This window comes from Camelus ferus, chromosome 1 (assembly GCF_009834535.1).
Source record: "Camelus ferus isolate YT-003-E chromosome 1, BCGSAC_Cfer_1.0, whole genome shotgun sequence".
Classification (NCBI taxonomy): domain Eukaryota; kingdom Metazoa; phylum Chordata; class Mammalia; order Artiodactyla; family Camelidae; genus Camelus; species Camelus ferus.
This window is the reverse complement of record NC_045696.1, coordinates 109,515,873-109,541,794: the sequence shown is the minus strand read 5'-3', so window position 1 is coordinate 109,541,794 and position 25,922 is coordinate 109,515,873. Positions and strand designations below refer to the sequence as shown.

General features: G+C 50.7%; 1 protein-coding gene across 1 annotated transcript in view; it reads right to left on the bottom strand.

The window, feature by feature from the left end:
- SLCO2A1 (solute carrier organic anion transporter family member 2A1) overlaps positions 1–25,922 on the bottom strand; it is a 76,594-nt gene that overhangs the window by 16,135 nt on the left and 34,537 nt on the right. Inside the window, 3 exon segments of the mRNA XM_006179712.3 lie at positions 1,764–1,862; positions 2,653–2,880; positions 19,890–20,052. Coding sequence (XP_006179774.1) covers positions 1,764–1,862; positions 2,653–2,880; positions 19,890–20,052 — 490 coding nt within the window.

The window sequence follows — 25,922 nt, the reverse complement described above, 5'->3', positions numbered from 1 at the left end:
CTAGCACCTTGGTCAAGACAACACTCCTCTCCAGGCCATTCTGGTCTTCCCAGAGAACAGAGGCCACTGGGAAGATCACTGAGGTTAACCTTGGTTTGTCCAAGGTTAAGGCTAGCAAGCGCCCTTCCATTGGTTAATTTCAAACCTATGTCTCCACGGTGTCCAAACCTGCACTCAATCACTGAGTGCTACTGCCTCCCAATTTTATTGCTCCCTAAGAAAGGAGGCTTCATAATCTTCAGATGCTCAAAAAAACCCAACCATCTACAGAGTGGGCTACCAGGCCTCCGAAAGAGATTGCTTTCTCCTGGCAAGTATCCATCCACATCTAAGGGTCTGCCATTGTGTTTCTCTTTGTAAAGAAACTACATGGGCATGGAAGGAGGGAGAAGGTAGCAGAACGGCCCTCAGCCCAGCCCTGTCCTGGGGTACTGTCCCCGGGGGCCCAGGGGCTCCGTTGCTACTCTCTGGGCAACTCAGAGCCAGGTAACAACTCAGGAAGTGCCAGCGAAGGGTGAAGATGGCTTGACCCTGAGCAGAGAGCTGCCCCGTCAGTCCATGCCCTTTCATTTGAACTACAGGTGGATGATGCTGAGTAGGTGAAATCATGGCCAGACAGTGCCAGGGACAGGAGTCTGTGGGCTCTGGCAGCATGACTGGGTTTAAGGCCTGACCACATTCTTTGTGAGATGGGCAGGCTCTGACCTGTGTGCTGGACACTGGAGGCTTCTTACTCCTGAGGGTCTGGCTGAGACCTGCCTTCCAGCCATATCTTCCAGCTGCTGGGAACTTATGAACCCACACCCTCTGCTTGTGATCCCCCTCTTGGCTTTGTCCAGATGGTTTCCCCACCTGGGAAGGCCCCTCTCATCACTACCTGCAGAATTCCCACCCATCCACGGGACTTGATGCAGCCGCGACCTCCCTGGGGGGCCCTCCCTGGTCACCCCACACAGGCATGCTCTTCCCGCCTTGGGGGAGGCTGGGGGTGTCGAACAACCGCTCAGCGGCTCTAAGCCCTTTCAGGATCCATCCTGGGGCGGCTGCCTGAACGGTTAACTCAGCACGTGTGCTCTTGTCTATGGATTCTATTTTCTCATCCTAAGATACACAATGGTTTAATCCATATCATTTTTTGAAGAGCTCACTCCTGTCAACCTCAATATCTATCAGGCATGTTCTAAACATTACAACAACTCTATTTCACTAGCATCAGCTCCATTTTACAGATGAGGAAAACGAGGCACAGAAAGATGAAGATACTTGTCCAAGATCACTCAGCCAGTAAGAGGTCGAACCAGGATTTAGACACAGGCTGTCCACCGCCAGTGTCTACATGGTTAAACATGATGTTATGCCTTTCTGCATTTAAGTCATAGTCTGTGTGCTTCTTCTTTTCCCCAAAAGAGCTCTTATTAAAATTGTTTAAACAATCAAGATCACCTTAAAATCAAAGAACTGTAGAGCTGTCTTTAGTACCACCACCAAGCTGTGGTGGCAACACCTGAAGCCTCTAGGTCTCAAGGTTTGCCGGTATAACCTGGCAGCTCCCAAGGATCAGAAGGAGAGGCTGAATCAGAGGGTTTCAAAGTCCCTTTAGGCTGTCTGAGGGACTGCAGGACTGAGGGAGGGACGGAGGGAGGGAGGGAGGGAGGGAGTGGGCCAGGGAGCAGTGAGCTTCATCCTCTGCCCTGATTGGCTGGGGGTTGGGGAGGCTGCCACATGGACCCGCGGGTGGGACAGGCATCCATGCACACACTCACCTGTATCCACCCTGCCGTAGTCCACAAAGATCTGCAGCATGACAGAGCCCAGCAGGTACCCGAAAGCCGGTCCAAATACAGAAATGGCAAATAAGATGGCTGGAAAGGGGAGAGAGTAAGGAGGCTGAGGGTGATTGAGATGGTGGCAGCTCTGGGCTTTCCCTAGCTGAGGGATTCCTGAGAATCCCTCATGTGTCCTCTGGCCCTGACATGTCCAGAAACACCAGTGGCATTTCCCACAGACAAGGCCAGAGTCGCTCAAGATCCTAAGACATGCAGAACCAAAGTTGTTTCACTCCAGCCAGAAGCCAGAGAGATCCGCTTGCCAGGAGGGCAACAGCCTCACCAGTATTTACAGGTGCCAGCCCGGGAGTGTGCCTGTGGACCAAGCTCCCTGCAGGTAGGATGTGGCAGCCCTGGCGGCAGCTCGTGAAACCACAGAGCCCGTGGGTGTGGTCTGTCTGGTCTGGGGTGTGGGTCCTGAGGGTGTGGCTTGTTCACAGGGAAGGATATGAGCATCTGCTATCTGCTTCGCACGTGTTTCTTTGAGGCCAACTTGTCCCTAAGTGGACAGATCAGAAGACGTGTGTGCCCAGCCTGAGCCTGGAGGACTGTCAGCAGCAGTAGGTACTGTGCCCAGCCCAGGGCCCAGTGGTCACACATATCACCTCAGGCACTCCCACGCCCCCAGCACACAGAGACTGTGGGCCCCGTCCTGCTGGTGAGGAGCCAGGGGCTGGGCTCAGCCACTCAGCCCCGATCACACAGCTAGCAGGTCCCAGAGGCGACACTCAAACCAGGTCTGTGAGATCCCCAAACCTCTGCACGCGGTGGCCGAGCCACATCAGGACCAATCCCCGCCCCACCGCCCTCTTCGAGCCCGACTCACAGATGTACAGGGGCGAGTTGTTGGGCTCCGAGAAGTCGTCCACGTAGGAGATCCCAAACGGCTGGATGGGCACCGTGCCGATGCCAGCCAGCAGCTGGGCCACCACCATGAGACCCCACATGCTGCTGGTCTCCTTCCGGGAGTCCTGCGTGCTGCTGTGGCACTTGCTGGGGGGCTGGTCCTGCCTGGGTTTCTGACAGAGCTCGGCCTGGAGGCGGCTGCTGTTCCCTGCCAAGAGAGAGCACGCGCCAGTCACGCCCCGCCCACCGTGTTGTCCTGGCCTCAACAGCTGGCCTCCAGACCTGGTCTTTCTCCCAGGTCTTCTGGGAGTGGCTCCAGAAACAAAGGTGAGAGGAGGGGAGAGTGTGGGCTCCCTGCTTTGGGGGGGTGCAGTCCTTGTCTGGTGGGAGAGGCACCCTCCTCTCCCGGGGGTCCATTCCTCTCTCCGGGTGCAGGCATGGAGGGATCAGTTCCTTCCTCCCCGGAGGCAGGATGACCCAGCTGGGAAAGGGGGGACCATGATCAACACCCGAGCTTGTCGGCCTTCAGCACCCCTGTGGGCAGCCTCAGGCTCTGGCCCCAAAGGGGTGGTTCTTTTTAGAAGGACAGAGGTCATTCTGTCCCACAGAAGATGGTGTCCCCCTGGCCTGGGATGTCCCCCCAGGGCTATGAATCCCAGAGCCCTCACTACTGGACGAACCCAGCACTGGGTCACGCTGGAGAGCCCTACTGCCAAAGGCACCAACATCTTTACCAAACCTGGCAGCTCCCAAGGATGAGGAATGTGGGAAGATGAAGGGACTCTGAGACCTTCTGGTTCAACCTCTCCTATTACAGAGGGGGAGCTGAGGCTGCACCTTGAGATCCTTCTGTGATGGCCTGTGGGCACCTGTGCCTGTGGCTGTGGGGACCTGGCCAGGCTGGACGCTGCTCCCAGGCCGCTGCTTTTAATTTGGCTCACATAAACAAACAGCACTGTCAGCTCTCCAAGGCCCTTGGGCTCTTGAGGGCTCCTTTCCATAAGATGCCTTCTTTTCCAGCCTTGTAGGGGCCAGCAGAAATCACTGACATCACTGATTCTGCTCCGTGGGGTTCAGTTTCATTCTTATTTGTGGTCCTCCCAGACTGGGTAGACCTCTGAGCTAGGGGGGCCTCAGAGCTCCACAGAGAGGAAAAATGAGGGCTGTGGACTAGATCTGCCTGTCACCCTGGACTCTGTGCAGTGCCGTTAAGCTCAGGGCTTGCCCTGGACAGTGGGGCTGAGGGTGGGGGTCTGCCTTCCTCATGGTCCTCTCCCCTCCCCCAAACACACAGGCTTCGTTCAGTTTGGCTCCACAACTCCTGTCACATACACTGGCCTTTACATAGGACACATTTGAAAACGGCCGGCTTGGGGGCTCCCCATCAATCAGGGAGACCTGTCCCAGGAAAAGCAAAGGGGGCCAAGATGTCTGTCGGGTCAAGGTCAGAGCCGACACCAGCCCTGTGCATGGAAGCTCTGTGCACCCAGCCCCGCTGGTGTCCCTCGGTACCTCCCCCTCTGGCCCCACACCCATTATCCTGCCTTTCAATGCAGGGTTCAGATAGAGTGGTCCACCCACACGGTGAAACAGGAGGCAGCCTCTTAGAATTAGGGTGAGAATGTAGCCTTATTGAAAGGGAAAGACATCTTGTAGATTCAAAAAATAACTAGTAGTTTGGAGAAGAATATGAGCCCTAATTTATAAAACTTATGCAGCCTAATTGAATATCCAGAGAACAAGTCTGGAAGATCATGGCTCCTTCTGGGTGATGGGACTGCAGTGGCCTTTGTGTGTACGTGTGCTCACCTCAGCGTACTTTCTAATTTTTCTATAACGAACACATGATACTTTGGAAATAGAGCAACAGTAAAAGCTTTTAAATTAAAAATATTCTTTCATAAGAAAATATAGCCAAAATTTAACAATGTCTTTCTCGTTTCTTGTTTCTTTGTTCCAGAACCATTGCCCCAGGCCTGCAAAGGTATGCATCACACTAGGGCCATGAATCTTGGCCCACCTCCACCATCTCTCCCTAGGGGAGTGGGGGGTGGCGCTGGGCTTTTCTCAGACTTTTGTGCTCTACTGAAGGGATCCAAGTTCTAGCGCCAGAATTTTTAAACTTCCATCTCCTGCACAGGCAGACTCTGCCAAGGCTGTGGCATACACTGTGTGCTGCTTGCAGAGGTTTCTGGCCCACCCCGCCTAAGTGGCCACTTTGGGGCAGAACTGGTATTTGAATCCATGCGTGCCTGACTCAAAGTCCTTAATGAAACCAAGTCTGAAAGGGCAGCTTTGAAAAGCACAACACACATTTTGCAGGGACGGAGGAGCCAGGCTTGGGGAGATTCCTCTACCCATCCCCAGTTACAGCCAAATGCCTGAGCCCTCTGACCTCTGTAGGTGGCTGGGACCTTACCCCTACTTCCTCCCAGGCAGAGCTGTTCTGGAAAGGGGCGGGCTGGGAGTTTTGCTGAAATCCAAGACGAAGAGATGAAACAAACGCACAGTATAAAGAGTCAAGACGTTGGTTTTGGTGAAATAAGCCAGACACAGAAAGACAAACGCTGTATGATTTCACTTAGATGCAGGATCTAAAAGAGTCAAACACATAGAAGCAGAGAGTAGAATGGTGGCTTGGGGGAGGGGGAAATGGGGAGATGTTGGTCAAAGGGTAAAAGGTTTCAGTTATTCCAGATAAGTTCTGGAGATCTACTAGACAGCATAGTGCCTATAGATAACGATACTGCGTTGTAGACTTAAAATTTGCTAGGAGGGTAGATCTTAAGTGTTCTTAATACACACACACACATACAGACACACACACAGTAATAATAAAGGGGCAGGAGGAAACTTTGGGAGGTGATGTATTATGTCTGTGGCCGTGATGGTAGTGATGGCTTCACAGATGCATACTCATCCCCAAACTCATCAAATTTTATACATTAATATGTACAGCTTTTTACATGTCAATCACACCTCAAAAAAGGCATTTAAAAAAAAATAAATAAATTGGTTTTAGCCCTAGGTAGCTGTGTGACCTTAAGTAAGTTTCTAAACCTCTCTGAGCCTCAGTTTCCCTTGAGGCAGAGACCATAAGGTGAATGGATAGAAAGAGTCCCTGTGGGTCATTAAAGGGCTGGAAGACTGTGGTTCCAGAAAGGGGCACAGGCCTGAGTAACTGGACCCAAGGGTCAGTCAGTGTGGCTGAGGGCTGTCCCTGCCCTCTGGTAGGAAGGCTGGGGTGACTCAGTGATGCTCCAAGGGCCTGATTCTCAGGATCGTCATGTTAGTCTGGAAGCACAAAACTGTTAAATGTTCCTGCTGAGAAAGAGACCATGAGTGGCCCACCCGTCACCACACAGGAACCCTTCCGCCAGCACTGCCCCGGGTCCAGCACTCAGACACAGGGGTGTGGTGCTGGCAGTCTCATGCCCACCCCCAGGGTGGCTGTGGGCAGGCAAGGCCCAGAGATATTGGAAGGGCTGGATTGGGAGCCTGAGACCCAAGTTCTCATCGTGATCTGAGACTCCCATGTCAGTGATCTTGACTTTGAAAGACCTCAGAGGACTTTGGGGAAGGCGTCAAGCACTGCAGAGGGTGGGCGGTTGCCAGAGGGCCAGCGGGCCAGTGTCAGGCTCACAGCTCACGCCGTGCACTCACTTCAGCAGCCACACAGGACACCCCAGAGGCTGAGCGTGCACCCGCCCTGGGCTGTGCCAGACCCAATGGTTCAGGAAGGAGAGCAGAGCAGCTGCGAGGCCTGGGAAACCCCCCCTCCGATCCTCGCTGCCAAGTGCAGCTGCACAGTCCCGCAGCCCGGCTCACTTCCCTCTGCCAATTCTCACTGAGTTGATGCACATCTAAAGGGCTCGTAAATAGAAAAGCTGCTGCCAAGTTTTCAAATGGGCATTTCTTTTTAGAAGAGTCAAACAAATTTCAAGTAGATTTTTCAGCAAAGTTTGAAGCTCCCTAAAACCGTGGGCTGCTGTCACTTGTAAAGGTGCCTGGTTGTGCTGTCTCTGTCCAGGGGGTGACAGCAGTTCCCTGTCGCGTGTCATCTTGTGAGCTACAGGAGGGCAGGGCCAGGTCTACCCTATACGCATGAGAGGCTTAAAGATCACCTGAAGGCAAATGACATCCTGAGAAAGACATGCAAAGAATCGACCCCTGCTTCCAGTTTGGCCAGGGAAGGTCCACACCCAGGCCCGTCAGCTGCCGGGGAGGATGCCTGCTTCACAGGGGGAAAGCTTGGAGGGTGGGTCCTGAAAAGAAACCTGGACCAAATTTGGCTCACTCTCAGCTGTTCAGTTCTTTGGTAGTGGGCTTGGGCGGGCACTCTGCTGGGGTGACTGAGACAGCATAGGTGCTGTCCTTACAAACCCTCGTCTTCTGTGTACGCACATCATCAAAGGAGCCACCGCAGCATTGTCTGGTCAAACCAAAACCTCAGCGAGATACCGCTTCACAGCCATCAGGACAGTTATTATCAAAAAACAGAAAACAACAAGTGTTGGGTAAGATGTGGAGAAACTGGAACCCTTATGTCTTGCTGGTAAGAATGTGAAATGGTGCAGCCACTGTGTAAAACAGTGTGGAAGTTCATCAAAAAAATTAAAAAATAGAACTACTACCTTATCCAGCATTTACACTTCTGGGTATTTACTCAAAAGAATTAAAAGCTGGGACTTGAATGGATATTTGTACACCAGTGTTCACAGTAGGATTATTTACAACAGTCAAAAGATGGAAACAACCCAAATGTCCATCAATGGGTGAATGGATAAACATAATGTGGTATACACATACAATGGGGTATTAGTGAGCCTTGAAAAGGAAGGGACTTCTGAAACACCCTACATACAAAATGAATAAACCTTGAAGATGCTATGCTAAGTGAAATAAGCTTGACACCGAAGTACAAACATTGCATGATTCCATCTATATGTGGAACCCAGAAGAGACAGATTCATAAAGACAGAAAGTAGAATGGTGGCTGCCAGGGGCTGGGGTTAGGAGGAATCGGGAGTTGGTGTTTGATGGGTCCAGTTTCACTTGGGAAAGACAAAAAAGTTCTGGAGATGGACGGTGATAATGGTTGTACAACAGTGTGAATGTACTTACGTAATGCCACTGAACTGGACACTTCCCAGGGGTTACAATGGCAAATTTCATGTTATGTATATTTTACCATGATATAAAAATACAGCCTGGTACCCACTGAGTTGGGAGAGGACAGGGTACCAGAGAGCACGTGGGGAAGGCACCAGACCCAGAGCTGCTGGCGAGAGCATTTGTGAAGGACTCCTGGAGGAAGCGGCTTTTGAGCTGAGAAGATCAACAGGAGGAGACAGCAGATCAGTGGGGAGGAGGGGGGAGGAGCAGCTCACAGGTTCAGTGTGGTTGCTGTGCAGACACAACCAGGGCGAAGTCTGGGCGCCCCTGGGGGCTGGTGCGTCCTGGGAAGGGGCCTGGATTGCATCCTAAGGAGAACTCTGGAGGCTGAAGATCAAAAGCGGGTGGTGTAACAACACACTGAAGGGATTAAGACCGGTTTTCAAGATCTGTGTGTAAAAAGCAGAGTTGACCCAGTCGAGTTTAGGAGTTTGAGGTTTGCAAAGTTTAACCACTATATATAAAAACAGATTTAAAAAAATTCTTCTGTACAGCACAGGGAACCATATCCAATATCTTATAATAACCTTTAATGAAAAAGAATATGAAAATGAATACACGGATGTATCTGCATGACGGGGACATTGTGCTGTACATCAGAAACTGACATGCTGTAACTGACTGTACTTCAATAAATTTTTTAAAAATTTAAAACTTTTTAAGAAGAGCTGCTTCGGTAGTGATAGGTGAGGCTATGCGCTGCAAGAGAGGCGGGCAAGGAGCGCTGGTCTGCTCCACAGCTGTGTGGACAGGGGCGCCCAGCCCAGAGCGGGTGTGTCCAAGATGCCCAAGGCCAGGCTTGCTGTCGGGGAGCAAGAGCCTGAGAAACCAAGGGCCGGAGAGTAAGTAAGTGCTTCTTTTAAGAGTTCTAGTTCTCGATTTTGCTGATTCTTATTATTTTACTAAATTTGCAGTTCTTAGAACATTGTAGTTGACTTGGCTGGCAAAATTATTTTTTGTGAGCCATTTAACAGTCATCAAAGATCGTAAAAATGTTGACTGGCTTATTAAGTCTTCACACGGCACTTTGCATAGTGCACCAGTGCCACAAAAATCCTCATGAAATTTCACGTAGTGAAGTGTCCAGGAGGCAAAACTCTCTGGGGATGGTTTAACTGTTATCATTAACTTTTAGAATGTCAGATTACATGTCAGAAACTGCCTTTATTAAAAATGTGTATTTAAAAAAAATGATCAATGGGCCCCCATTAAATCCCAGTCTCCTGAGTTGTTCTTTGGCTATTCTGCATTCCAAATTGATTCAAGATCTCTCAACACACTCTATTTTTCCTTCTGCCAGCCCTGAATGGGTCCAAATCCACCCTGGACCAGGCTGTGACACTGGTGAAAGGAAAGAGCAGTTACAATCACCCCTGGAAGGCCACCTTCCCCGACTCAGGGAGGGAGGCAGCAGCTGGCTGTCCGTCCTGGAGGAAGGGTGTGGTGATGGTAGGACCTGCTGCTTCCTGGTGTGATGCGGAGACAGGTTTTTGTGTCAGAGGCAGACGGAATGCGGGCTTTCCAAGAACTTGTGCCTGGGACTCCCCGCAGTGGGTAGCCGTAGCCAGCTAATTCTGGTGAAGACAGAGCCTTCTAGAATTTAGATCATCAGGCTCTTTTCTTGAAAGTAAGAGGACAGTGATGGGGGAGTGGGAGGAAAAGATCAGGAGCCTTTGGCAGAACTAGGGGGCTTGGCTTTCTTCAGCCCACTCCACCCCTCCTCCCTGGAGCGGATTCAGAATTTCCGCCCACGTGAAGAAGGAAGAGCGCCCTCTCCCCATCTCCCACGCATTCCAGCAAAGGCCCCAGACCCAGTTCCCTCCAGTGGCTCCAGAGGCTCACCGCCCACCTCCTCCGACCTGCCCACCGTGTCAGATCCTGTGGTAAGGTCAGAGAAATGCCTGCCCAGTCCAGCCACCACAGGCTCGGGGCCGCCTGCCTGTCTGGAGGGGCCTGGGAAAGGGCAGACGGCAGTGTGATCGTTAGCTGGCTGTCAGTCTATGTCTCATCTTTCCCGAGGCCCACTTCTGGAAGGCTCAAGTTTATCAGAGCACATTCTTCTTCCCACAAGACACCAGAGGTCTGGCTGTGCCAGTTTTCACAGGGCTGTGAGAGGCTAACCAGAAACAGGCCGGGACGCCCCCGCACCCCCGGCTACCCCTGCGCCATCCCAGCTACACGCGAGTCAACCCTCTGCCTCATCCCACTATTTAAATAAGAATTTTGGCTCGAATTTCTGGACAGGTTTGGAAGGGCAGGGACACAGTGGCAGGAAGGTCTATCTCCCTGGAATGGAGCCCACGGGGGTGGGGCAGATCTAGGCAGACCAAGGTCTGGCCACTCCATTGTTCAAGGACCCATGCTCCAGGCTGAGGCAGGTGGGAGGCTGTCAAGGGTTCAATAAGAGGTCTCTTCACAAAGATCTAGCACTGAGGCCAAGAGAGGGCCTTGGAAGGGTCGAGCAACATAGGAAGGCCATGGCAAGTGGCTTTGACAAGTCCTTCCTGTCACTCTGGTAGAAGAGAGAATTCTGCCAGGAAGCAGAAGGGCAGCCCCGAGTTCTCCTCCAAGTCATGGTTCTCGAGAGCCACCCACTACCTCTCTGCTCTGAAGGGGGCACGATTTGTGAATGAGCAGAGCCAAAGGAGGAGGAGGTTAGCAAGACCCAAACCTCAGACGCGATCCATAAGAGAACAATAGGGAAAGGCAGCGGTCTTCCGGAGGGTTTTCTGGAAGTGTGGCCAAGGGGCCAAGGCTATCAGCAAACTCCTGGAACTTCATTCAGAATTTCCTCTCTGAAGGACCTATTTCCTCACCCTCCTAAATTCTGCTCTTCCACAGTTCTTCCTGAAACCCTGGCAACACCCACGGCAGGTCTGGAACAGCCTGTCTCAAACTCACTCATGATTGAGATCTCGAAGTCATTTATAAAGTGGATTGTTTGCACATCAGAAGTGATGGAGTTTCCCATGGAGTTCACAGAGCCTTGTTAGTTCATAATGCCCCTGTGATCACGTGTGTTGTCTTCCCATGAGGCTAAGCCTCCACGTATACAATGACTTCTATGTGCATATGCATTTGGAGTTTCATTTTTGGGCAACTAGGAGAACATATTCTTCTGCACCAGCAGAAACTAACAGAGTTGGGGTTGACAGCCTGAGTCACATGGTGAAGCAATGGAAGGATCCATTCAAATCTTGGTTCTACTGCTCACTGGTCAGGGAACGCTCAGAGCCTCAATCTCTTCACCTCCAAAATAGATACAGATATTAATACCTGCCTTGCAATATTCTTATTCAGATTGAAACTAATGACAATATTATAACCTGGATCATCGCAATCCTACAATAAGATCAATTTTTATTCAAAGAGGCCAGAAACTCAGGGAAATTTAAATGAATAAGGGAGATGGCAGAACCCTAGAGACAAGCAATATTGCCCAGGTTTTTAAGAACTTGGGGACTGTGTTCAGAAACAAGAGACAAGTAGGATCAACGCTGGCCACCAGCAATGGATGGATGTAATAAAGGAGTGACAGGGCAAGTGGGCTGCTTGCAAGGCTTCACATTCATGAAGGAAAAGAGTGAGCTCAAGGGAGTGGAAGAAGAGGGTTCCTCGGCTCTGCTCTCAAGACTGAGTTTCCCAACCCAAATGTCCATCAACAGATGACTGGATAGAGAAGATGTGGTGTATATATACAATGGAATATTACTCAGCCATACAAAGAATAAAATAATGCCATTTGCAGCAACATGAATGGATCTGGAGACTGTCATTCCAAGTGCAGTAAGCCAGAAACAGAAGGAAAAAATACCATGTGATATTGCTTATATGTGGAATCTAAAAAAAAGGACACAAATGAACTTATTTACAAAACAGAAACAGACTCATAGATATAGAGGACAAACTTATGGTTACCAGGGGTTAAAGGGGGTGGGAAGGGATAAATTGGGAGTTTGAAAATTGCACTTCTTGGGGAATGATGGAAACGTTAGCTATCTTGATTGTGGTGGTGATTTCATGGGTGTACACATCTATGAAAATTCATCAAATTGTACATTTAAAATATGTGTAGTTTACTGTACAGGAATTATACCACAATAAACGTTAAATAGGTGTTTTAAAAAAAGAGTGAGTTTCCAAGACTAGTTCTGAGGCTGAGGCTGGACGCTCCCTCCCACATGGCCACTCTGGCACTAGAGGGACCGTGGAAAATGCCTATTTGTATTGATGAGGCCATGTGACCAATGAGCTAGGTGCGAGAGGGCAGGTCCACTGTGCGATACAACAGGCTGGGTGCCACATCGCTGGCAAGGGGCTCGCCCCTCCCCCCACCCCCAGCCCTGCACACGCGCCCACCCCTGAGGAATTGCCACCAAGCTGAGGAAAGAGGCATCACCTGGCTTGACTTACCATCAAAACTGTTTCTTAGTGGACAGGAGAGAAAGAAGACATACCTGAGGGAGCAGGATGGCAGCTCAGAGATACTTAATTTTCATGTTCAAAGAGATGTGCACTGTGGGGGAAAGTATAGCTCAGTGGTAGAGCATGTGCTTAGCATGGATGAGGTCCCGGGTTCAATCCCCAGTACCTCCTTGAAAAAAAAAAGAGAGAGATGTGAGCTTAATTTGCACCCCCAATTGGGAGTGAAGCAGAACTTACTTTTCACAAATTTAGTAATAGGCTGATGAGCAACAAGTTGAAGGGGGAGAAAAAGGGGACTAGCCGAGCCAACATGAGTTCATCTAGAGCCAGTCAAGCCGAACCAGCCTCATTTCCTTTGTTAATGGGGCTCCCAGACCAGCAGGAAGCTGTAACACAGTGTTACTCTACTGGAGGAAGCCTTTTGACAAAGTCTGTCGAGATATTCTGACAGATACCCAGACAAGATTCAGACACGTGGCTGGAGAGGCCTCTGGGGACAACCAGCTCAAAGTGTACCCAGGGCCCATGTGACCTGGAAGATGGTGGCCCTTGCAGAACACCATGCAACACCACTGTCCCAGGCTTGGGGGAAAGCTGAGAACAGCTGACAACCTTGAGAATGACATGAATTACACGAAGCCGGCTGGGAGCGATGGCTCAGGAAACAGTCCACAGGCTGAAAATTCAAAATCAGAACCAAGGCTAAAAGGAGGGGCTCCAACCAAAGGGAATGAATCTAATGGAGTCAGCTGGGGTTGCTGGACCAAAGAATCACAGACTGAGCAGCTTACGAACAACAGAGTAAGTCCTCACGGTTCTGGAGGCTGGAAGTCCAAGCTCAGGGAGCCAGCCTGGGCGGGTTCTGGTGGGGGTGGACTGCTGGCTTCCCATTACATCCTCACAGGCCAGCCCTCCAGCCTCTGCTACGAGGGCGCTAATCCCCCCTCGGAGCTCCGCTTCCGCGAGCGCCCCACCTCCAAATACCTGACTTCTCCCTGCAGTTTCCCCGCTATGAGACCTCGGAGCCACACATCCTCTCATGGTGGCTAATCCAAGGTCTGAGCCCTGAAAAGTCCTTTTGTTCCTGAGAGAAAAAAACTACTCCTGCTGGTTTCCTGCGTCCGGGTGGGCAGCTCACGCCCCAAATGTGCCTGGCGGTTCCCACGTCAAGCCTTTGGGCCACAGGAGGCATCTGAGCATATCTGGCAGCTTCGGCTCTACCAAGCACGGCAAGAAGAGCGGAAAGTACCTCCCCGTGTCCTCTGGGATCCTTGGGGAGCCCAAGGCCTCTTGCAGGAGGGATCAATGGTTTCTTCAAACCCCATTCCCCAGCAGGACAGGGGCTGGCATCCTGCTTCTGTGGCGCCATCTGCCACACCCTGATGGTTTTCCTGGGGTGCCCAGAGCCACTCGGATAGTAACCTGCCTTCCTTTTTCACCCTGGGTGCTGCCTCTGTCAAGGAGACCTTCCCCCTGGCCTTGGGTGGGCCTGAGACACACAGTCTGCCAAGGGTCCCCAAGACCCACACTCCCCGGGGAGGGGGCAGGATGCCGTTGGCGCCTAGGCTTCCCCCTCCACCAACCAGACCTGAAGCAGTCCTGCCCCTCAGCCTCAGTCCTCAGCAGGGAAATGAGTAAACCAGCCTCCAGGAGAAGGGGAGTCACGCTCAGGTCCAGGTCCTTACTGGGGCCTGAGCTGGAGACCCAGCAGAACACGGGGATCTTGTTTCCAGGCCAGCTAGGGTAGAGGGGCAGAGTGGCCTCTCCCACAAGTCACATGTTATGAGAGCCTGACAGAGGCAACCCCCGCCAGGCCCGGTGCTGGGGCCATGGCCACAGACATGCCCGGTCTCCCGCGGCCCTGGCTCCTTCCCTGACTGCCCCTGATGTGCCACACAGCAGCCTGGGTTTCCTGTCATTTCTCCACACGCATTTCTGCTCTTTCCTGTATTGTGCATTGGAAATATGTTCCACATCAAGTCTCCGTAGGCTTTGTTGTGCTCATCTGTTTGAGGCTATTTTTCTCTCAGCTGCCTTAATAACACCCATGTGTTTGGTGATTTTTTTTGTCCCCCTCTTATTGTTTTCTCTTCCTTTTCAGGTTAAACAGATCCAACTGGCCGGGCTGTGCAAATCCCCCGTCCCCCACCCAGACCGCCCACCCCCTCTCCCGCCCAACACTTACACACTTAACCCCACACACCCCCACCCTCACACTCCCACCCCAAAACCTGCCACGCTTCCTCTTCACGGTTCCCCCTGCCACTGTCTCCACCCTCACACGTCCACACGGACCTTCGCATACATCCATCTCCACACGTCAACCCGGACCTCACACACGTCCTCACCCCCACCCTCTCCACCTCCACGTACATCCACCTCCCATCCTCTCCCTGCCACCTCCTCACACTCAACCCCTACACACAGCCCCCCACAAACACACTCCTCTCCCTGCGCATGACGTGTCTTTCCCTTCCCCCATGGCTTCGGGTGCACCCCTCTCCCACCACAGCCGGGTGTTCACCACTGAACCGCCCTGAGCTCGTGATCTGGGAGCAGTTCCCTCGGGGGAAGGATGCCGGTTCAGTGGAGTGGGCTCTGCTCTGGCCCTGCGTGTCCTCCACCGAGGAAGGGACTCAGTCACCTCGAAAGCCCGAGGCGTCCCCTCCCCATGCCTTCCTACCCGCTCCTGCTGGTGAATGAGCGTGGGTGAGGCGCTGGCAACCTTAATGATAAAGGAGTAGAAAGGACTCTTCCCTTTCTTTTCTGGACTGCTCCAAAAATACCGCTGACTTGCCCGCCCTGCTTCTACAGGAAGCCCCCTCCTGTGCGCATCCATTGTCTGCGTGGCGCCCGCTTCCCTCTGGACTTGGCTCAAGAGCTCTCCCAAGTTACACCTAGTCCTACCAGACACCGGTTTCCGAAGAACCTCCTCTTATCTCCCAGGAGAACTGGCCTCGTGTTGGCCTGCTTCCCACCCACTCAAACCTCCCCGAGCCTTCAAGAAGTGGTCTTAGAGGCTTTGGCTGGATCTTTGGTCTAAAGGCGCCAGGCACATTTCTGGACCCACTGACATTTGGAAAAGGTAAACATTCATAAATGTCTGCGTGGCCTTTTTAAAATTAGCAATTAGTTGTGAAAGGTCTCCGTGATTCCCACAACGATCAGCCCCTGTTTAATTTTGCTTCCTAAAACACAGAGATACTCTTCATTTCCCACATTCATTTCTGGAGTGGCTTTGCTCCAAGGGGAGGAACTCAGCAGTCAACACGTGATGATAGGTTTGGGGGTCAGGACTTATGAGTGAGAGATTTCAAACACTGCATCAGGACGGGCAAAGAGAAGTGTGAACAGCGGGCATGGGCTAAGCACTTTACTTCCATGATTGTTTTACTTTTGCCCTCAGTGTGTTTTTGAACACGCTGAACGTGGAGGTGTTATTGCTCCTGTTTTACAGATAAAGAAACTGAGGTCCAGAAAGGTGAAGCAGCAGCTTGCCTAAGGAGACTTGGCAAGTAAATGGCTGAGCTGGGATCTGAATGTTGAAGTTCACGCTCTCTCTATCCATCATACCCGGCAGCTCCAACCTGGAGGTCTGGGAGTAGACTAGAACAGCAGCCTAAGTTTCATCTGAGAGGAATCCTGTGGTCTCACAGGTGAGGATGCAGCAAGGGCGACGCCAAGGGAGGGGCGCTGTTCCCTGCTGGAGGTGCAGTGAGGACCAGGGAGAAGCTGCCTTCAGATGTCCCCAGGACACCCCACCTTAGGCCATGAGCTGTCACACTCCTCATAGGAAGCAGGCACTTCCTCATCTGGGACCCTAGTTTACCTGGCATAATACCTGTATTGTTCCCACCACCACTGGTTGTAAAAGCCACGACTTAATTGTTCCTGCACATGCCAGCCACTTGGCTAAATCCTGAGCACGCAGCCTCTCAGCCCGTGCAGCCTTGCGAGGGAGGGTCCATTTCATACAGGGAGGTACTGAGACTCAGGTGTGGAGGCAGAAGCCAAGGCTGTGCCATTAGGAGGTCTCAGAGCCCAGCGTCAGACCCAAGACCACCTGACTCCAGAAGACCTTTCAGATTCATGACACCAGTCAAGGTGGCGCATGTAATGAAAATCGTTTGTTGCCAATGACCTTGCATAATTCAAAACTAAAGTCCCCATAGGAATACATCTGAAGTAAGAGTCGCATTTCAAACTTTTCCCAGGAAGTGAGACTTTACGAATATTTTAATTTGCACCTATCAGCCTAGCACATGCCCACGCTGCACTGGCACCCGCTAGATCCCACTGATGTGGCTCCTGGGTCCAAGTCCTCCTCGTCCCACCCCCGGCACCAGGAAGATGTCCTGAAGGGAGCTCAGCCCTGAGCACGTCCAGCTGCTCCTCTGGTCCCAGCCAGCATGAGGAAGACTGTGTCTTATTGTTGCAAGAAAAAACAACGAAGCTCATTTTCCTGGCCCACGATTCCTCCCTGCAGGCTGAGGGGCAAGCCGTGGTCCCTCTCACAGCCCCCCTTTTAGCTCTCAGGGGAAGTGGGCTGAGAGCACTGAGGCAGAGTATTTCCGTCGGAGCAGGGAGGATGAGGATGGAAATGACCCAAGTTGCCCAACTATCCCTAACAAGGAGCAGAGTGATGGCTCCCAGAGGCCCGTCCATCTCCATCCACCCTCTGTGGTGGCTGCTTTGTGTGAAGCAAATGATGTTGGTTTATGGTCCAGGTTTGGGGAGCCAACCCTCCAGGCTAAGCAGGCCGCAGTGTGTGGTGCCTGGCTGGATGCCCTCCCCGCAGCCTGGCCCCAATGCCCCAGGCTCCCTTGCAGATTTCATTAGCCCAGTCTTCATGCTGATGGAGAAGGGCAGGGACCATGGGTTTGGAGCAAACTTGGCACACGGCTCTCTGAGGGTGGCCAGTACCTCTTGGTTCTCCTTCAGAGCTGGCCTCAGACTCCCTGTCTAGATGGAGGTGGGGGAAGAGCATGTCAGAACGCCTTGGCTTGGGTCTATCTTTCTCTCGGGCCTCTTTGAAGCAAGACTAGGTCCTTAAATAGTCCAAATAGACACAAGGCCACAAGGCATTTAGGAGAAATGATTAGTTCACTGGTGATTTACATGGAGGTGGGGAAAAAATTTGCATGACCAGAACCCAGCAAACATTTCCTCATTACACATCACTGTTCCTGCTCCATTCTTTTTTCATCCCAGCCACCTACATCCCCTCACCGAAGGTCTCACAACCTATGACGGAATCCCTTCTAGCATTCTCAGTGATTCTTCTCTTGAAACTGATCTGCACATAGGACTTTAAAAAAAAAAAAGCCTGGTATTTAAGCAAACGGGAATAAGTTATTCCCTCAGTACACCCTGGGTGGCCCATCCATCCTCAGATACCTTCTACTACAATACAGTGGGCGATGGATGGGTGTTTAGCGTGTCACTTGCTCCTCCCCACAAAACCACCGCCACTTCTTACATCCCTTAAAACAAGTGCAAATTTATCCCAAGCCAATATATTATCATAAAATTAGCTCCAAAGCAGTGGAGCTTCCCAGGGTGCCAAGTAAATGAAAGTCCAAAACCACTCTGTGGGGCTATTCTCCACTCAGACAACACAAAATTTCCACAGAGGGAAAAAAATCCCACTGCCACAGTCAAACATTACAGAATGTACAAGGAAATAATCCAACCACAAACAAGAGCAAGCAGACACAGAATGAGGGAAGATGAGCATTCTTAAAACTTGTGCTAATAGAACAATCTGGAAAAGGCTTTAAAATAAATACATTTAAAATAATTGAAGAGACCAAAATAAAAGTAAAATCATAAGGAAATACCAAGAAATCATGAAAATAGGGCAGAAAAATTTGAAAAACTATCATAATAACTTTTAAAAATTAGCAAAACATGTAGAGACATTCATATGTACAGTGTAAAGTATGGGTTAGACGTCAATGAACAGAGCTGGAGAGAGACTATGTGAACAGAAGGACATAGCTGAGGAAATCACACACAGGAAGCACAGATGAATGCAGCACTGGAAGCTAAGAAAGAGGAGTTAACAGATAAGGAAGCCAGAAATGAAAATGTCCAGTACACGTTAAAAAGGAGTTCCAGAGCAAAGAATGGAGAAAAGAGGAGTATGCAACATCGGGAGCAATTCTGGATAAGAATGTTTCAGAATTAAAGGAAAACCTTAATCTTTAAAAGAAACAGTACACTGAACTTCCAAATAGATAAGTAAAATTAACCCCTACTCGGACACCTTATGGTGGACAGGCAGGACAACAAAGAGTGAAAACCTTAAAGGTACCTGGAGAGAAGAAGGGATGGCAGTTCGACTAATAAAGAAGCACCATCAGGCGAAGCCGGAAAACAGAAGCATGGTACCTTCAAAGTGCTGAGAGGGAATAACTGTGTATTTAAAATCCTCTTCATAGCAAAACTATAATTCAAGAGCCAGGGGAAATTAAGACATTTTCAGACAGAGATTTTCTCACTCATAGGCCCACCTGGAAGTAATGCTGAAGGATGTACTTCAGGAAAAAGGAAATGAAATCAACAAGGGTGGGTGAAATGCAAGAAAGCAACGGTGAGCAAAGAAACCAGTAAACTTGTGGACAAACATAAATAAGCACTGACTTATTTATAAACAACGACTATAATAATTATGATCACGGCAGGGAGGTTAAAGACAGGCAGACCTAAAATACTGGCCAAACAACATGCAAGATGGGAGAGGATGGTGGGCATTCAAACATCCTAGGATCCTTGTTTTGTTCTGTTGGGGAATAGAGATATTCATCAGCTTTAGAGCTTGTTAAATCAGACGTCAATGTTAAAATGGAAGAGAAATGGTGAGGCATACTGTGTTCATGGATTGGCAGATTCAACTTAATAAGCATGCCAGTTATCCCCAAATTGACCTATGAATTTAATGCAAGTCTAATCAAAATTCCGGAAGAATTTGTTAATAGACAGACAAACTGATTATAAAATTTATATGGAATGACAAATGAATAAGAAAGATAAAACAATTTTGAAAAAGAAGAATAAAGTGAGGAATCACACTACTTAATTTTAAGACCTCACTGTAAAGCTGCAGTCATCCCACACAGTGGGGTAGTGGCAAAGGAACAGACACACAGACTAATGAAACAGAAGAGAAGGTCTGGAAAGAGATCCATACAAATATGGCCAATTGATTTTTGATAATTATGCAAAAAATTAATGGAGAAAAGATAGTCTTTTTGACAAATGATGCTAAAACAATTTAACTCCCATATGCTAAAAGAAGAAAAAGAATCTTATAAAAAAAACTAACTCAAAATGTAAATGCAAAACTATAAAACTTTTAGAAAAACACATATGGGGAAAAGGTTTTCTGACTTGGGATTAAGCAAAGAGTTCTTAAATGTGCATTAAAAGCACAGGAGGAATGAGCGGGCATCTCACAAACGTGGTGCGGATGTGACCATGGATGCAACTCTGGGCTATGCTTCCCTCTCCCATCAGAAAGTTTCTTGGCTTTTCTCCCTAGAGTTAATCTGAAGGTCAGAACATACAGAATTATGAATCCTCATCCCCTTGAAGCAGGGATGCAAGGCCACTTACCAATGCTGGTGAAGGTGTATTGGTAAGGCTCTGAGAGGAAGTGTGGGAGGGTGAGGATGAAGGCCCCCGAAGCTAGGAGGAGACCCCCGATGCCAATCAGCCGCGGACGGTGCACCCGGCTGCCAAAGTAGCTGACAAAGATGATGAGAATGGCGTTGCTGATCTGTGGAAAGAGCAGAGGAGCCCAGTGAGATCACAGGCTCCGCCCTCACCCGCCACTGAGGAGACCAGACTGTACCACACAGCACACCCGCAAGAGGCTGCCTGGTGTCACCTAAGGGCCAAAGCAGAGCTGCAGGGTTAGGCTTGCCCAGAGAGCCTCGAAGTGGACCAAGCATGCCGTTTCAGCTTTTCCCTGTTGTCAGAAACCCTCCCCAGCCTCAGCCTTCTAGATCAGAGCAAGGGAAGCTTCTAGAGACCATGAGAGGTTCATAGCCTCAACTTCAACCATCTTAGGACCAACCTTTTGGGGCAAAATTCCAGAAAGCCTCTGATTCTGGCTGGCTCCTGGGAACACACATGTGCCCTAACGAACTGCCTGAGGACTCTGACTTCATCGTCAGAATAACCTCCAAGCACCAGGCACTATCCCATTTCCTCATGCAATAAGTCTCATTTTGCAGACGACACAATTGGGGCTCAGAATATTAAGGAACTTGCCATGTGCATGAGGTTAGGATTGCCACCTGAGTTAAGGGGCCCTGGCTAACTGTCTCTTGGAGAAGTGTGTTTCGGCCCCACAGCTTTGCTACTAATCTGCCCTGGCCCTCCCTGGGCACCTCTGGCAGTGAGGGATGAGGACTAAAGCACCCCTGCCCAGCTGGAAGCACCAGTAAGCACCGGTGCTCCCTGGAAGGTATGCTCTCTGAGCCCCACCCGGAGCCCAGCTTGGGGAGCAGGATGTTAAGTGATAAAAGGGGGGCTGGTAGATCTTCTGACCATGACTACTGGTCAAAAAGAGATGATCCTCTGTCTCAGAATGTAAGTTCACCTGGACCCTGGATGTCAGCACCATAGCCCCGGCCCTGTCCACGCCAGTCTCCTTCCAGCTAGAAAAGCTGGTGCTCACGTCTCAGGAAACAGGGACCAGAGTCTGGGTACGTGGTTCTTGCCAAGATCCCCACTGACTGCCTCATTGCCAAACCCACTGGCCAATTCTTTCTTCTCATTTCACTCGATCTCTCAGCACCATTTGATTCAGTTGATCATTTCTCTCTTCCTGAAACACTTCTTTCGTGAATTTCCTGATATCACCTCCTCCTAGCGTTTTTCCCCTGGCTGACCCTTCCCGATGTCCTTGGCTGGTTCCTCCTCACCTCCCTGATCTCTCAACTCTCAGAACTCAGACCCTCCACCTCTGCTCTTGTCTTGATGAGCTCAGCCAGTCCCATGGCTTTCCTTGTTCTCCATGTGCTTCCATTTCCCACAGGCTCAGCGCACACACCCCAAATCTCATTTCCCATCTTCCATCCCAAAACCTGGTGCGCCCTCCCCAGTCCTCCTCATCTCAGTAAATGGCACCTCATCCTACCAGTGCCTCAAGCAGAACACCTTGACTGCTCTTTCACACCCACATCCAACTGTCAGTAAGTCCCATTGGCTGGACCTTCAACAGCGCCCCCAGAAGCCAACCATGTCTCCCTGCCTCCATCACTACGACCGCCTGGTTTCAGCGACCACCTGGACTTTCCCAGTCACCTTCTACCTGCCTCCACTCCTGCCTCCGTGCAGTCTATTCCCCACCCAGCAGCCAAAATGATCCTGTGGAAATGTCAGACCATGTTCCCTCCACCCAAACCCAATACGGCAAGAAGAACAAAGTCTGTCCCAGAGTCCCCAGAGCCCTGGGAGCCTGCCCGCTTTCCCCGGCACCACTCTGATCAGCTCTCTCGCCTCCCCCTCCCCCGTCCACTCCAGCCACTGTGTCTCTGGCTGTTCTTTGAACACAGCACAGGACCTTTGTCCTTGCTGCTCCTTCCGCCTTACACGTTCACAGGGCTCCTTTCTCATCTGGCCTTCTTTAGATTTCTGCTCAAATTGAAACTTCTCATTCAGGCCTTCTCTGAAAAAGTCGGGGAGTTGGGTGAGTGAAATGGGTGAAGGTGGTCAAAAGGTAGAAACTTCCAGTTATAAAATAAATAAGTACTGGGAATGTAATGTAACTTACAGCATGGCCAATAATACTATATTGTACATTTGCAAGTTGCAAAAAGAGCACATCTTAAAAGTTCTCACCACAAGAAAAAAAATGAACTATTATGAGGTGTGGTGTTAGACGCTGTGGTGATCATTTGGCAATATACACATATCTCGAACCATTATGTTGAACACCCACAAACTAATAAAATGTTAAATGTCAGTGGTAGCTTAACAAAAAAAGAGTTATTTAAATATTACTTATATTTATAATAATTAACAATAATGAATGATAATAATTATATAATAAATTATAGTAATTTATAATTTAAATATAATTTAAAGAATAAAGAGTTATTTAAAATATAACCACCACGCCTCCTCCACGACTTTATTTTTCTTCATGGCACTTACTGTAATCTGATCTACCATGTGTTATTTATTTCTATAAATCAAGGTCATATTTGTCATTTAGAATGAGCACAGATATTTTTTGTCTGTCTGTTCATTCCTGTCTCCCCAGCACCTAGAATGGTGTTTGACATATAGTTAGTGCTCATTAAATATTTGTTGAACAAATGAACGAATGACGGAGTAAGTGGTAGGCTTTTTCAAGAAGGCACAGCTGCCCAGGAGACCCGTCCTGTGTGGCCAAGAGTAACATGGTTTACAATACACAGAGAAAGGGGATGTGAAGACATGAGAAGGCAGCCTAGTCTGATCGGGAAGGTGCTCCAGCTGCTGGCCTGACGTGCTTCTAGGACATTCTGAAACCAGTACCTGGAAACACAGCTTTATTCTTGTGCTTCTTAGATTTTATTCCCTTTTTGTTTCCCCATCATTTTCCAGGAAATGATTGTAAATATCCGACCATATCAGCTAAGCTCACTGAGGCTGACTTCAAAAGGTCCGGGGGAGGGAGGAGGGAGGGCCCTGAAGGGAGACTCGGGGAGGAGGAGCGGTGGGGTGCGGGGTGCCTGGCCCCGCCTGACTGGAGGGGCCCTTTCCTGCAGCTCCCCCACCCCAGCAGGGCCTGGGCAGGCTTCTTGGAGTGAAGTTGGGCCCCCACAGCTGTTACGGCTGATGCTGGCTTAAGACCTTGGTTCCTAAACATTCCTTTGAAAAAAATTATTTTCCCTAAAATTAAAAAAAAAAAAAGAAGCGGCAGCTGTTCTAGCTGAGAAGATGGGGGCCTCTGCAGCCCAGGCCTCAGCCCTTCAGCACCAAAGTGGCCCCTAACAGTGACTGCACAGCCCATCTGTAACAGCCCTGCCGTCAGGCATCCGGGAGGGGCCCAGGGAAGCCCAGGGAGGCACTCAGGGAGGCTCAGCTCGCCCACTCAGCCGCGGCCGCGGGTAGGGGGCAAGAGAAGCCGCTGCCTCTCAGGGCCGGCTGCCCAGCGTCTTCCCTGCCAGCCTGTGACACCAGCCCCCCTTTCTCCTCCATCTCACCAGCCAGCCCCGCAGGCCCGGGCACTCCATGCGCCCAGGTGGGCTCACCTTCCCTCCACCTGGCTGGTCCTTTCCTCACACCCCGTGGGCTTCTGTAGGCGGCAGCCCTGCAGGCTGAGCTGCCTTCCATCTTGCGCTCAAGCAGCCGCCAAACCCTGCCTTTTCCTATTCTGCAGGATCGGCAGGGTCCTCCTCTCCCCTAGCCGCTCAGGCCTGGCTCAGTGCACAGCTTCCCGGCCATCTAACTTGGGGATGCGCTGGCCCCACCTTGGGCATCTCCCAGCAGCCCCCCCAGAGGGCTCTTCTTCACGAGGCTGTGCGTCCTGCCCAGCTCTGCTCGAGAACCAGGCCAGTCCCGTGCCACCTTCCACAGAGGCCGGGAGCCTCGGGTTGGCCACGAAGGCCCCTCCGATTTGGTCACTGCCTCCTGCTCTCCCGGTAAGACCTCAACTTTATTAGCCAGTCCGTTCCCCAATGCCTGGGTCAGTGTCAACGAGACTGTAGAAAGCCCTTTGCCTGAGGTCCTGTCCTACCTTCTCCACACACTCACCCACCCACTCCCCCTGAGCCACACACAAATACACAGACAAATACACACTCACACAGACATACAAGGCAAACAGACACACAGATACACACACAGACACAGACACACAAATACCTACATAGATATACACATAGGTACACAAATACACACACAGATAACATACAGATGTACACAGATACACAAATACCCACAGATACACACAGATACACAAATACACACATACACACATACAGACACAAATACACACACAGATACATACACAGTCTTAGCTCACAGATACACACATAATCATACACACCCACACACATAATTACTCAGACATGCACAGAAACAGACACACATTTTCACACAACACACAGGATTGTTAGGTTCAAGGAATAACTTACGATATTTACCTCAAACCATGTCCACCGGCATGGTCTAAAACCTGACCATGAAAAGCCCATCTGAATTTAGGAAAGAGAAAATTTAATGGGTGAATTATTTTTATTTTTCATTGAACTATAACCTGGGGGAATATTTGGCTTCTTATTTGCCTAATCAGCCTCCTGTTGTGGCCTGTTCCTGTGTCCCAGCTAGCTACTCCCTGCCCCTTGAGAAATCCAGTTGTTCCTGGGCCCACGTTTTCGTCCCGAGCACAGGAAAAACATGACTGAGAATTTAACCATGGAAGGTCGTAGATTCGGCGATCGCCTGGGCTGTGAAGGAAGAGAGGACTACCCAACGTGCCAGCTCTGATACGTGTGTGCCGAGTGGGCGCCAGTAGAGATTCCAGTGGTGTGTCTGAGGACTACATTAGCAGAGGTGTCTAGAACGGTTATTGAGAAGCATTCGGAGTCTGGACTCAGCAGAAAAGCTGTCTGCCAGGGTCATGGGATAGGACTGCGGTGACACAAATGTCAGAGATTTGTTTTCCCTGGGTCCTTCATGAGTGAGGACAACATGTGCTGGAAGCAAAGTCAGAGGCCCACATTTAGGAGGGTGCATTCTGTGTCGGGGTGCACAGCCTACATAGAGAGGCAGACCCCATCACCTGGGCATCACCAGGAAGCGCAAGACACAGATGGACAGTCAGGTAGACAGAGACATACACGCACATACACAGACATTAAAACACCGGGACACAGACACACATTTGGAAAGCAGTGAAGGCATCCACGTGGGCCTGGGAGTTCAGAGAAGGGCGTCTGAGGTCCATCAGACCAGCAGGGATGACCGATGGGCTGTACCAGTGCAAGTACGGGCACCTGTCAGGGTGCAGGAATGGTCCACGCAGGGGGAGTGCGTGCTGAATGGGCACCAGTAGAGATTCCAGTGGTGTGTCTGAGGACTAGATTTTCAGGGCAGGGCTGGTGGACAGGGGCTGGGCACGGGTGGCAGAAGAGGTGGAACGGGGGTCAGAGCGTGGTGGCCATCAGACAGACATAGGCTCCAATCCTGGCCACTCTCCGCCCAGGTGTGGCCACTGGGATGGGGGAGGTAGGCTTTCTGATTCAGGCTTCCCGTCTGGAAGACGTGACTGGGGAGGGGGCCCTCCCCTGAGGACAGCAGAGGGATCTGGCACAGGCGGGGGGGGGCGCTCCTGAGGGGCATGGCTGTGTGGGCGGGGGAGGGCACAGGAGGAGTGAAGGGGAAGGGGTATGTAGAGCGGGAAGCAAGCTGGGGATGGCGCGACTGGGAGGTGGTGGTTGAGGGGCGTTGAGAGACTTCCCACCTTTTCAGCCCATTTCAGAAGCTGCCTAGAGGAGCTCTAGTCTCTAAATGACAGTCTCCGTTGTCAAGTTAGGGGAGGATCTAATTGCATGTGGGCTCCAGGGACGGGGAGACCACAGCTTCCATCCTGGAACAGTGGGCCTTGTGGAAAGAAAAGAGAGGAGCCGGGCCCGGGGCCCGTCTCCT